Source organism: Haliotis asinina, chromosome 2 (assembly GCF_037392515.1).
Source record: "Haliotis asinina isolate JCU_RB_2024 chromosome 2, JCU_Hal_asi_v2, whole genome shotgun sequence".
NCBI classification, from domain to species: Eukaryota; Metazoa; Mollusca; class Gastropoda; order Lepetellida; family Haliotidae; genus Haliotis; species Haliotis asinina.
In genome coordinates this window covers 59,293,606-59,308,033 of record NC_090281.1, presented here as the reverse complement: position 1 = coordinate 59,308,033, position 14,428 = coordinate 59,293,606, and the positions used below count along the sequence as shown (strand labels likewise).

Below are 14,428 nucleotides of genomic sequence, written 5' to 3'. Positions count from 1 at the left end.
AGATCTCCTATATAACTCAAATGCTACTGACAGTAAGTGGTCATATGGACTTGGAAATATTGTGGCTGCTACATAACTGATTTCCCATTACTATTTCAAGAGGATGAATTGATCTGATGCAATCACACATACTTATTTGATGTCTATGGGAGAACCAGCTGTTTTGAACAATGGGCAACCCCAAAATCCTACTTACAATTATGACCGTGATGGTCACACTAACATGGTCAACTGTGTGTCTGTGTGTATGGGAGGGTGTTTATAGTTTCAACCCCTGGTTTGCTGGTTTTCAACTGGGATGTTATAGTCTATATACCATAGCATGAAACAGCAAAGTAACAAATGTTGTACACAATGCTCACGGCATTGGTATAAGATATGGTTCCTGCTGCCATTCCTTATGTCCACTCATGCATCATGAGAAGATATGACAAACATCTCCAGGCCTAGGCAAGATGGATGAGTGAGTGGAATGCATGCTCATGGCATGATCGCCTCCCTGTAGATGACCATCTGTGTGTCACATCAAATTGTGTTCACTCAGTGAAGAAGTCCTGCCAGTCAAGGGTGGTCAGTGGGTCTTTTGCAGTAGATCTTTTGATGCTGACCTTGGGTCATCTCTAGTGGTATTAACATGCCACCTGAGGCTGGCCAGGTCATGGGTGTTAAACTTGTATGGACACTGATGCTTCAGTAGACAATCACATTCTGGGCTGTTGGACAGGATTAATCTGTGATACATGCCCAGCTTGTTCAGCCATAGCTGAGGCATTGTTGATATACACTGGGTTAGGGATCAAACAAATACTGTGCATGAGATGGACAAATAAATCATATTGTCAGGTGGAGTAGAAGGGTTGTAAATGACTCCGATAAGTATATTAAGATATTTTTGTGACAGTAACAGTGTTAGGAGTCATCTCCACAGATGACATCTGCACCTTATCAAATTCATAATCTCCAACGCATTAGTCATGTGGATACAGCTTTTATCACAGATCAGGAGGTCCTTGCTTTGAATCCCATCTTGAAAACTTTTATGGTTGCTACTTCCTACACTGTGAGGAATAGTTTCCAAATTTGTTAGCCAGTCAAGCTACCTATACCTTAAAGTTACTAGCCTGCAAAATAATTCATTGGCCGAAATTTAAATGTAGAGACTAAGCAAAAGATTACAAAAGCCTGTAAAATACCATCATAAACAAATGACCACATGAAATTATACAGCTTTACTGACCTGACTGGATTGTTTCTAGCCATTAGCTAGCAGACCAGTGGCTATTTTGCACATAACTACTAACATGAACAGTGGTGATGTATTGTGTTTTCACAAATAGTATCTTCCTGGGCAGTATCAATGAGTGACAGTGTTGTTATTACACACTTTCAAAATGCTGATGCTTGCAGACATAATTCAGGATTTAATTTCTCAAGAATGTTGGCCAAGGAAGTCATTTGGGCAGACCATCATTACAAACCTAACCTAACATCCATGACAGCCCTTGATGCTGAAAGATTGGTCACTTAGTGCAGCCCTTAAACACTGATAGATAGTTTATTTTATCGAAATGGGGCTACAACATTCGTAGAAATGAAGTAATTTGTGCATGATTGCTGTTTCAAGCGGGATGACAGTCAGCCAATGTTTATTACTGAATGTTAAACACTCTGCCTCAGCCGGATCAAGGATGACATGTTTAGTGCATATTGCACCCAAACAAATAACTTCATTTTCTTAGGCTCGGTCAAGTAGGTGCAAGAATATGAAAGAAAGTATTATAATGTTTATTCTACTATCCTGCAGGAATTGGTGAAATGTCACACTTCATCCGCAGTTAATTACTGACTAGAGTGTCGAGAAGAAATAACAAATTTGTCACCAATATCTACAGCAGAATGATAAACATTATACAGGAATATTTGCAGTTCTCTGAAAAATATTCATTTTAAAACTAAATCCGCTTGAGATGTGAAAACACAATACAGTGAATCGCACCACGGCAATAATATAAATGCATCTGTTTTATGTTTTATTTTTTTACATATTATCTGTCAACCCCAGGCAAATTATTTGCTATGTACTGCCTCTTGATCCCCATTTTGTTTGAGTTTTTACCTTGGTACTCCAAAACCACAAAGTCTGAAATAAATGCATCATAAACATCAGGAGACAAAATATGCAAGAAATATCTTGTGTGTTTGAGGTAGCTAGAAGTCTGGTAAAATCAAACCTTTATGCTAAAGTGCATAAAAAAGCAATCTGAAACTACAAGCACTTGTTAAAGTGACTTCCTCCCCTCATGTTTACTAAAAGAGCTTGTTTTAGAGACACAGTGCCCACCCACACTGTCTAAAAATTTATAAATTTGATGTTTCAGGCATTACAAAAGGAGGTAAATAGACGTTAGCACTATGGTGTTCGAGGCTCTGGGCATTTAGGAAAGCAAAATATGTTATACAGTACATATGTTATTGTGGATACTTTGTATTGTGGACACATCATAGTCACACCAAGTGAGCAAAGTAGCCTGTCTGATCAGCATAGTTCATGATGGAAATCTCGTGTCTCTGAACGTGGTCCTTGAGACACTGAAGTCTTGTAGCAGAGCTTCCTCACTGGTGGATGTCTGTGACCATACACTTGAGCAAGGCAGGTCTCCATAAAGGACAGCTCTCTCTTCAACACACAAACATGCTCATAAATGTTGGGATGGTATTTCCCTCTGATATTGTTCAAACGATGATGCCAGTCTTCTAGATTATTGTTCATGCGATGGCCATCATTCAGGAATTGGTTCCACAGCTCCTTCTTCCACTGATTTGGTCTATCCACCCATGTCTCTGTGATGTAGTCCATAAATCTGGTGATCGCAGCGCCTTGAGGAGCATTGGCATTGGCCTGGACAATAGTACTCATGTCTTCTCCCTCGTTAAACAGAGTAGAGTGGATCAGCGCAGTCTTTCTGCTATTTGCAGGTTCATGTTCTCCAAGTCAGTTGACACTCCTGAGGTAATTAGAGCAGTGTTGAGCATTGCCACAATCCACTGCTTTTTCGACAGTCCGAGTGTGTTACAGTTGATAAAATAGTCAACAGTCCAAGTGTGAACCGGAGACACTACCCACCCCCTTCCAGATGACTTCATCATAAGGACATAACTGATTGTAATGTTTTCACGATTCATATATGATGCCAAGGGTTTAAGCTAAATACGGAATAGTGACAAAAGTGTCAGCTCCCAATATAATGTGAACAGTGCCAGCTTGAATATCTGGACACAGTGTTTGTGAAAGAGCAAAGTTGGGGTGTCCAGAGAAACAGCCCCTGTCTAAATCAAAATCAAACAATCCATATCTTTTGCTGTTGATTATGATTTTAATACATTCAATACCATTCTGAACATAATTTATATGATATTATTTGAAGACATACCATTATCCAAGATGTATCAAATGACATATTGTTTTCATTTTCTGGAATTATTTTACAAATATTATGCCCCAATGTGTTGTCATGACACATATCTCATGAACCACATCACCCACATCCATGAAACTTTGGATATGGCTTTGCTAATGATCTTGTGCGGTTGTTCCCAGTAACCTGACAGCATCGCCTAGATGCAACAACACTAGCGTGCACCTGCACATGGACTTGTGAACTATGATGCATGATTGTTTTTCGATTGTAGTCAGCCTTGTCTTTGTCTTTGTCGTGTGTTGTATATCTGTCTTGAGTGGTATGTGGGCCTGAAGACCTTACAATCTCTTCATAATAACATGTTAACTTTACAAACACTGGACATCATGAATATAGTTAGGCTAACTAGTTTTTGACAACTCCTCGTGTTCCAAGGACAGCTGTGAGTCGTATTCCTCCCTGGACAGTCTGAGGTTGTGATCTGTTTGTTATATTCCCCAGACAGTCAGCGGTCATATTCCCTGGGAAAGCCTTGGTCATATTCCCCAGACAGCTGCAGGCTGCAGGCCATATAACCACTGGAGCCCAGGGTTGTAATTCCCAATTCCATTGGCAGCTCTTAACCATATTCCCTGAAAAAAAACTTGTTCATATTCCCCAGACATCTATAAGTGGTATTGGACAGACATAGCTTGTTATTCCCAGACAGTTTTTGGTCATTTTCCCAGGAAAAGCCTAAGTCCATTCCTCAGACAGTCATGGCTCCTGGAAAAGGACTTAAGTCCTGGAAAGTCTCAGGAGTCAAGCTGCCAAACATGGTAACTCATCTAAGGACTGTCCAAACTGGACATTGATAACATCAACTGATTAGTGACCTGAGCTGTATGCACAGGACCACACATTGTATAAAACCTTCCAGATCTAACATAGTGAGAAAACAGGAAAATATTGAGTGTTGAGTTTCCAACAACATGAACAACACATTTACTCCTGGTCTTGAAGGAGTCAGACTCAACAATCAGATTATACCCACTCAGCCTCCCCCTGCTGTCAGTGGATGTGTAAATTATGATGCATTGTGCAGCAATTTTAATCATTTCTTAGCCCTTTCCTTTACTTACAGGGTGGTGGCGTAGCCTAGTAATTTAAGTCTCCGCTCATCATGCCAAGGAGCAGGGTTTCAATTTCCCACATGGGCATAATGAGTGAAGCCCACTCCTGGTATTCCCCTGAACATTGCTAAAAGTGGCATGAAATCATAATCACTCACTCACTCACCGAATCACCCACCCACCCACTTGCTCACTTGCTCACTATCTTTGCATTTTTACACAGCAGTCAGCTTGGAACACATTGCTGGTTTTCAATTTCAGCAAAATCATTGTTGGTGTCATTTGTTTTCTGGTCCATCAGATAATTTCCTGGTGAGGACTGGATTACATAAGTGTATTGGCATGCAGCAAACAAACATCTCCTTTCTCATGCAAATTGTCATAGGCCTATTGGAGGAGCAAGACTTGTTTTCTGTTTATCGCAGACATCTGATGTCACCACTTATTTCAGCAGAGACCATATTATCCAGTTCATATTTTCAGTGATCCATTTTTTAAATTTTCACTAGTGTGTTGCTTTTTGCACCTATTGGAATTTGATTCAGCAGTTTATCAAGACTGTTTTTCCTCTAGCATTGACATTTTGTGATCGCGTAAATAGATCTTAATTCATCTGCACATTCTGAGTGCCTTTTCGCTAGTTCTAAAAGCTGTCCAAATACTACTGACAGTCTGTCCACACAACATATCCTCGCTTAACTATGGGCAAACATTTCCAACATTATGGTTTAAACCTGTGGTCAGCCAGGTAAAATGGCCTTGGAAGCTTTTGGGGTAATCAGAGCACAGAGTGAAGTGTTTACAAGGCTGTTATCAGTTGTGTCAACACTTGCATACTGTCTTTAGTAATTAGCACGGGGATGTGGACAAACCTGACATGTTTATAGCTAGATTACCACAGTGTTAGAGTCAGAACGTGTCTGAATGTTGTCTTAGCTGGTAGAGACAAAGTTGTTGCGGAGGGCGGAGCAGAGGTCAGGTGTCAGCTATTTAGCATGGCGCAGTGAGTTGACAGGATGGTTGGGATTGCTATATGGTCAAGTAGATTAGTGGACACAGGATCTGAAGTGTAGGAGAGTGGATTACCAGCACTGTGATAGACCGAACTAGCATCAAGCAAACATATCGGGTAGACTTCTAAGCTTGTCTCACAGATGAAAGGCAGGAGCATAAACACACGGATTTTCAGACAGCTCTGTTCTTGAAAATCAACTTATAATTGGATCCTGTAAATTCTAGCACACCTGATCACCCCAGGAAAACATCTTTTCTATAAGTTGAAAGTCAGTTATTGATCATCATTTTGTTGTGGTTCCTAATTTTTTATCTTCTGAAAAGTGTCTGTTTGATAATAAGGAACACATGAAAAACTGAGAAAGCATCCTTATGTCAATAGGAGGATTAAGAAAATTAACACAGTTTTCAGGGAATTATCATTAGCTTCTCAAAACAAGGCATAGAGAACGCAAAAGAACTGGGGTAGACAGCATCAACAACCACCCATGGCCATGATACACACAAAAAAATGGTGTAGACAGCACAAACAACCACCCATGGCCATGACACACAAAAAAAAAAAAACTGGGGTAGCCAGCATGAACAACTTCGCATGGTCCTGACACAAAAGAACTGGGGTAGAGGGTTTGACGAACTACCCATGAACATCCTGCAAGGATTAGGACACCTCTCATGCAGCCAATGACTGGACCAGCCCTATCATTGGACTTGCCATAAATCTCATTGCATTAGTAGTAATCCCATCCTGGTTTTCTGTATGGCTTTGTGGTGGTGAAATAGTCAAGTGTAAGTCATCACATTCTTCAGCCATTGTGATAATTCGATGGTCATTTTGTCTCAAGGATAATTTCCCATGCCCCAGTGTCAGTTAGCGTGATGTCTGGGCTTATCCTAGGAAGAAGAAAGAAAGTTTCCCTAATTGTGTAAAGTCTGTTCTGGCATTTTCAACAGAGCAGGTTATGAGATGAGATGGTACTAGACCTGTTTGAAGGAGATATGTGGGGAGAAGCTACACATCTAAGAATGGGTGTCTGAGATATATAAAAGTGCTGACTCAGCCGCTTCTTGTTCTGTCATCAGTCTGTTTCTGTCAGCCATGAAACAACACCAGTAGATCAAGGTATGACAGGAAGATTAGGGCGGTTTGTGAGTATGGTGGGAATCAATTCAGCACTACTTTGGAATGTGGTAGTAGCGTATTGCTGAACAGTTGTAGCCGTCTATAGTTGTACAATGATGATTGTGTACATTTATATGGTTGTAGTAGTGTATTGCCAAACAGTTGTAGCTTTGTACAGTTGTATGTTTGAAGATGGTTGGTTCGCTGGATGGTCTCTAGGTTGGCAGGGTGTTTAACACCGCACTCAGCAGTATTCCAGGTATATGGCATCGGTCTGTAAGTGATCAAGTGTGGACCAGACAATTCAGTGATCAACACATTGGGCATTGATCTACGCAACTGAGATACGATAACAAGTGTCAGCAAAGCCTGACCACCTGATCCCATTTGTGACCCAATATAACAAGCATGGGTTACTGAAGACCAATTCTAACCCAGATCTTCACAGGTGGTGTGATTGAAGTAGTGTATGGTTTTAGTTCTGCATGATTGTAATAGACTACAGTTGTATAGTGGCAGGACCAAATCTGTTTCAAGTGTTCTTACATAGACCATTCAGCACTGGTGTTTCTGCCTCACACAGGACAAATAATGGTCATTGTAGAGTTACAACCACAGCAATTGATACAGAATACAATCATGAACACAAAATGTTTGTGAATATACTCACAGATAAAAACTGATGAGATGAACATGAACTTTCATTTGTTTTAATTTCAGTTTAAACATTTTGAAATCCTGTGCCAGCCATCCTTTGTCACACACATTCCATCCATCAATTGACTCATTCAGAACCCTTCAGTTCGCTTCTGAATGTACCACTTCGACGACCTCTTGTACATCTCATGAACTGCAAGCCAAATTGAAAATCAACTTATTGACTTTTCTACTGGTTTTTAAAAGCAATTTTTTTTAAGAACCGTTCATATTTCCTCACCTTCTAAGCAAAGTGTTGGTTGTCAGGGTGCATTGTGTCCCAGGGGGAGTTGCCTAATGATATGAAGTTTTTCCCCAGACGGATCCAGTCTCATTAGAGCCGTCACTGATTTTACAGAAAAACACACACACCTTTGTCAATATCTCAGTTTAGTCTGGAGCTAAAAAAAACTGCAGGTTTCCCCAGTGGGCACCTGATCTTCTCAAACTGAACAAATCCTGGTGTTGGTTAAAGGTGCAAGGTCAGCTAATTTCCTCCATGTCAGCCATTACAACAAGAAGAATTAAGTAAGTGGCCTTGTGCTCAGTCTGAGGAGTCATGGTCTAGTCAGTGTTAAAAATGTTGTCAGTTGAATATTTTAGTGGTATTTTTAGTAGTAGACCTATAGTTATTTTGTACACAGAGCTGATGACAGGTAATGCTGATTGGAGCAAAACATTCCTACTTTGTGAAAGAGTTTTGCAAAAAGATGGTCATCAGAAGCTGTAAAAAATTCAACTTAAATTTTTTGCATCAGTCGGCAGAAATGAGAAAAACAGAGTGACTTTTTCCTTATCAGGACTAAGACGGTTTTGTTCACCAAGAGTTCCTTTATATAATGTTGTAGTGCTTTCTAGTTGACACACTTCCTGAAGCTAAAACATCATTTCCTTTAGTTTTTCAGATAACAATCTTTAACATCCAGAAGGCCTCTTTGCATGATCCATAGTTGGAACAAAAAAAAGCAAGCATGTGATTGATTGAATGCCTCTGATGTGTTTTTTATGATGTTTTTATGGTTGTCATTAGGACAGGATGGTCATTTATTTACGACAGAGGGTAACATAGTGCACAAAAATCTCCCAGCTGGGCTACCATCGATATGCTGTCTGGCTGTGGGTCAGATTGTTGTGGTCCAGGGAACCTCAGATGACCACTTAGTTGACACTGTCAATTACTGGTCTGTGGAGGTGTGTAATACAACATATATAACTGTCTGGATGGTGGAAGGTGTAGAACTGTGGTCCATCTGTCTCTCAAGGAACCTCAGATGACCATTTAGTTGACACTGTCAATTACAGGTCTGCGGAGGTGTGTACATACACCATATATAACTGTCTGGATGGTGAAGGTGTAGAACTATGTTCATGGTAAACACTGGTACTTCCTCTTCCTGTGTATGGACAGGAGTAATGGAACACTGAAAGTAGGGAACATGTTTTTTGTCATTTTGAATATGGATAAATAATACAAGATGTTTGCTGAAAGGGATCCCAGATGAAAACAGTGTACAGAATTTCTGTTAGACTCTAAAACATGCAGTCATTAAAATTTCAGAATTCAAAAGCGCAACAGTGCCTTGTGGCTCTATTTTCATTTTATGTTGTGACTAAAGAAATTTACTGAATGTATTGAACAAATTTGATATGCTGTAAATTTACAGCATTTTTTGCATTGAATGTATTTTCTACAGATATCAGGCTAACCTGTTCAGGTAGCACTTTATAGCAGCGGACAACATTGCTGAAAATATTTTGAACTTTTTCATGAGTTATTCAAGTCTATATGTAATTTGCATTGCTTCCATGTTGTAGACAACAGCTGTACTGAACCCACTGAAGAACACGGACCACGACATCATGCAGGACACTGATCTGGCTGGACCACTCGTCTTCTGTCTGGCCTTTGGTGGCTTCCTCATGTTGGTGAGTAGACAGGGGATGGGTAGACAACTCATGGACAGACAGGGAATGAGTAGATAGGATGGACAGACGGGGGTGTGTAGACATGGGATATGTAGATGGAATGGACAGACAGGGATGGGTAGACAGGATTGGTAGACAGTGGATGGGGAGACATGGGTTATATAGACAAGGAGGTAGTAGATGTGTAGAGAAGGGATGAGATGGGTGAGTTGAGTAGACAAGGGATGAGTTGAAAAAGGGATGTGTAGAGAAAGGTTGAGTGACCAGAGGATGAGCAGACAAAGGATTAGTCAGAGGATGAGTGGACGGAGAATGGGTAGACAGAGGATGAGTGGACGGAGAATGGGCAGACAGAGGATGAGTGGACGGAGAATGAGTAGACAGAGGATGAGTGGGCAGAGAATGGGTAGACAGGGTATGGGTAGACAGGGAATTGTAGGAAAAGGTATGGTAGACAGGGGATGAGTAAACAGGGATGAACAGACAGGGGATGGGTAGAAAAGGGGATGGTAGACAGGAAATGGGAAGGGGATGGGTAGACAGGGATGAACAGCCAGGGGATGAGTAGACAGAAGATGGGTAGAAAAAGGGATTTATAGAAAAAGAGATGGATAGACAGGGGATGGGTAGGGAGATGTGTAGAAAACGGGATGGTTAGTGATGGCAGGTATACATATAATATGTATATGTAGTCAGATGTGGTCCGCAGATGTTTTCAAATTACAAATTAGTTAATACATAAAGTATGTATAATGTGTTGCTTTGAGCTTTGTCATGGAGTATGAACTGTGTAACCTTTGGTTTGTACCATGATATATTCCTCTTTGATACATGGCTTTGTTTGCCAGGAGTGAAGATCACCTTATATAGTAGAGATGGAGTCACCTGTGCACCAAATATGTCTCGTGGCACATTTTGTTACACTGATGAACTGTATCCAGAAGCATGCCCTGGCCATGTTGTATGGAGCCTTTTCCCTTGATCACTGGAAGTCCATCACAATGGCGCATCAAATTTTCAAACTCAACTTGAGGGGATCTTTCAACTTTTGCTGCCTACTAGGACAACAAATTAATGTGCTTTTCCCCATCCTTAAGACTGGATGGTAGGAAGGTAGAGTAGAGTAATTGCTTCAGGTTTCTATAACTACAACCAAACATACCAACACTGATGTAACAGATTCAAACTTTTTATGGCAAGTGGTATTTGAACAAGATACCTGGCATGACAAGAAAACACCATAAAATCCTGCTTTTATCTTTGTACTTAGTGTGTAGTCCATGGTTTATGTGTAGCTGGTGTGTGGTGGGTAATATGGGACATGATAACATGCAGCATATGACAGGGATTTCATATTCAGCCCAGACAGAGAATAAATCTCCAAATTGCAACAATCAGTGCGACATTTCCAACATTATTGTTCCCCACTTCCATCATAAATGTAGTCAGAATGGCTCCTGCTTGAGACGTATTACATTATCAAGTGCCAGGCCTTCTGTTGGTATGTCCCGGGTCCAGACAGTGGGGCAGTGGACTGTGAAATCCCATCAATATCCTCCTCTGCACCAGCTTCTATACCTGCTGCACTTCATCGTGAGTGACCGCTTGTCTGAAGAACTACATAAACTTGTGGGATGTATCTGACCCAGACAGAAGTGTCGCCAACAAAGATGTTGGACTCCTCAAGGCCCAATGACATATAGATCACAAAGCACACAGACAGGCTTCCATTCAATGTCTTTTCAAATATAGCAGATCCATGTTCATTTACATTGATTAAGTAACAAAACATGCGTTAATGCTTGAGGTCTTTCTTTAAAGGAGTTCTTGTAAGCGGACTTTATATATTTTGGTTTGAGGCAACCCGTTGGGAGAATGGCCTTATAGACATTGATAAGAGAAGATACCTTTTTCTGTTCTTTACCACTTCATTGATAGATACATGACAGTGTATGATGCAGACCAGAGGTGTTTGCCTATTTGTGTACTGTGTATGAAACTCATTCTCCCATGTGACTAGAAACGATCTTCTCACTCGCTCACTCACTTACTCACTCACTCACTCACTCACTCACTCACTCACTCACTCACTCACTCACTCACTCAGCAGGTTAGAAAATATTGTCATATCTGACTTTGAAACGTAAGAATAAATTATTGACCTCTTGGAGAATTGTTTTTATGTGCTAACAAGACTGAAACAGTTTCTTCTGTTTTCGCCCCTCCTTAAGACACTGAGTCAGTAAGTGTTAGCATGTCAGGTGACTTCACATCATCTTGAGCTGCAGGGGGACCGACAGTGGGCTTCTATGACACAGGACTACATGTGCAAGGAAGTTTCACTGTGATATTCATATTCAGTTTTTACCTTTGTTTTGAATAAGCGCTTGAGCTGCTTTCATTATTCTTACTGATATTAAGCTGTGGGGATATAGCATAATGTTTTTATATGGAACTTGAATAATTGCCCCAGTGGGCCATTTGGCGATGCTTTGTTTCACAGGGTTTGATTTATGTTCAGTGACTAGGTTTTATTACGGTGAGTTATTTCCTGGAATATTATGGCAGACAGACGTGACAGGGCACAGTGCTTCATCTCACTCTTAATGAAGTTATAGAAGCAGAAAAACAAGTTTGTAAAGTTTGCGACAGTTGAAAAAATAATTTATCAACTGTGGTAGAGAAGTTGCTAGGTGAATAGTATGTGTGGTTCTCATGTCAGTGAGCTTATTTTTATGGCACACCTAGCAATATTCCAGCTATATGGCAGGAGTTTGTAATTAAGGTCTGGACAGTTCTGTTGTCAAACTGGCAGCAGTTGTTTGTGTGGTGATCTACTGACACAAGCTGTTTGTGTTTACCTGCAGCTTCTCTTGTGCATCTCTTTTGAAATCAGGGTGTTGGGGTGGGGGTGGTGTGGAGGTTGAGTGTATCCATGACTCAGTTCTGTTATAACCAGCCTTCAGTCAAACTAACAACATGTAGCAGAAAGGCATGTTTTTGAGGAGAGTTATGAGATCTGGAGTGTCTTCATGAGGAGCTTATACTTCAGGAGTCATTGCATCTAAGGTGTCTTCACACGTTATTATGGCCACTGGTTCAGTAGGGTAGCCTAGTGGCTGATCATGTCAAAAACCTGAGTTTGTTTCCCCACATGGGTACAAAGTGGGATTCCCATTTCTGGTGCCCCCCACTCCCACTGGAATATTGCTAATAGCTGTGTAAATCTAACTCACTCACTCACTCCTATGGACACTTCTGAATGTGTTCATGGTATTATGCATGGAATACTATGAAGTCAAGGGGAGATAACTCCACTCAGCTCATGACTCCTAAATCCTAAAGAATTTTGAAGCTACAGTGATTTGTTAAGTCTATTTTTCGCTCCTTTTGTGTTTTAATTCCATTTACTGAATCCAGTACATGATTATAGTTAAATACCTATTATCATGTCAGTGTGTCCTTATCAAACTTAGTGCAGACATATTCTGGTTCTGTATCCTTATGATGCATAACTCTAGTTAAACACCATTTATTATGTCAGTATTTCTTAATTACCAATAGTTTCGGGTTTGATTGGAGAAATAAATTCTGCATTTTTTGCATCAAGTCAGTTTATGAGTGAGTGAGTGAGGTTTTTACACCACTTTTAGCAATATTGCAATAAAAACCTATCATGATGTCAGTGTTTCCTTATCAAACTTAGTGCAGGCATAATCTTCCCTCTGTATCCTTATAATGCATAACTCTAGTTAAATACCTATAATCACGTCACTGTTTCCTTATCAAACTTAGTGCAGACATATTCAGATTTTGTATCCTTATGACGCATAACTCGTGTCAAACACCTATTATCATGTCAGTGTTTCATTATCGCGCTTAGTGCAGACATGTTCTGGTTCTGTATCCTTATGCGATTCTTTCTGGTTTGAATTTAGAAATAAATTGTGGATTTTTTGCATCAATCTAAAACAGGAAGAAAATTGGTTTCCAGTTTATGAGTGAGTGAGTAAGGTTTTTACACCTTTTGCTTTTAGCATCATTGCGGCAATATCACAGCGGGAAAGACCAGGACTGGGCTTCACATATTGTACCCATGTGGGGAATCAAACGCAGGCTGACGGCGTGACGAGCAGGCACTTTAACCATTAGGCTACCCAACCACCCCTTTGCAATTTATGAAAGTTAACTTAATACTATATGGGATTACATTGATACCAGATGACTTTTCCCCAAATTATTCTGCAAACTTTGGTGAATGATTGAATTATTTCAGTATTCCCTGATGCAGGACTCTCTGTGGTCATGTTTGATTGGACGCTGCTCATTCTGTGTTTTCTCCAGGACCTGGACAGTCATGATTAGGGTCGTGCTTCTGTTTCTGATTGTGTTCTGTCCTTCATCGACCTGAGATTATTTCCAGTTTATTGTTTTCTTGTAGTTGTGTTTGAAAGACGATGGATTTGAGTTTTTCTACATCTCAAGCCATCTGAGTCAATATGGATGCAGATGAAATTGGATTTGATTTGAAATAAAAAATCAAATGCTGAACCTGTCGACTGATATTGCCTCCTAGTTTGCGTGTTTGTATTTGTTTGTTAGGAGGGTTCATCTTTTATCTATCAATCTCATCAATCTCAACCACTGACTCTTCTGCTCCCCTGTAGCTGTCAGCTCTCAGCACGAATATGCGTAATTTGTGAATCTATATGCCAATTAAGTAGTAGCCCAAGATACTCTTCTCAATATTACACATTTCTGTAATAAGCCATTAAAGATTTAATCATTTCCTGTTTGTAATATGAAAGACCAGAATTGATATTGGGTGTAATAAATTGTGGTAATTGACACTTTTATGTCTAATTCTGTTTCATTACTTGAGAGCTGGAAAGATATGGCTGACAATAACAGGATTGAGAGAGATGTGGACACCAGAACAGGACTGGCTTGCTGTTAAACTATGGCTGTGATATGTGGTTCATTTCGTCAGACAGTGATGTCATTACTGATGGATACTTCTTAATCTTCTTCAGAGAACACTGGGAAAAGATCAGTTACGCTCTCTGTTCAGAATTGTCTCATATTTAATATGTTCATGACAGCAGGATATTTTGGTCCTAAAATTAATGTTCGTATGA

At 40.2% G+C, this 14,428-nt stretch overlaps 1 protein-coding gene across 2 annotated transcripts in view; it reads left to right on the top strand.

Annotated features, from left to right (window-relative positions):
• LOC137274029 (protein YIPF5-like) overlaps window positions 1–14,428 on the top strand; it is a 138,863-nt gene that overhangs the window by 106,704 nt on the left and 17,731 nt on the right. For both annotated transcript variants that reach the window (XM_067806985.1, XM_067806986.1), the window contains exon 5: window positions 9,180–9,290. In XM_067806985.1, the coding sequence (XP_067663086.1) occupies window positions 9,180–9,290 (111 nt within the window). The remainder of the gene's footprint in view (window positions 1–9,179; window positions 9,291–14,428) is intronic.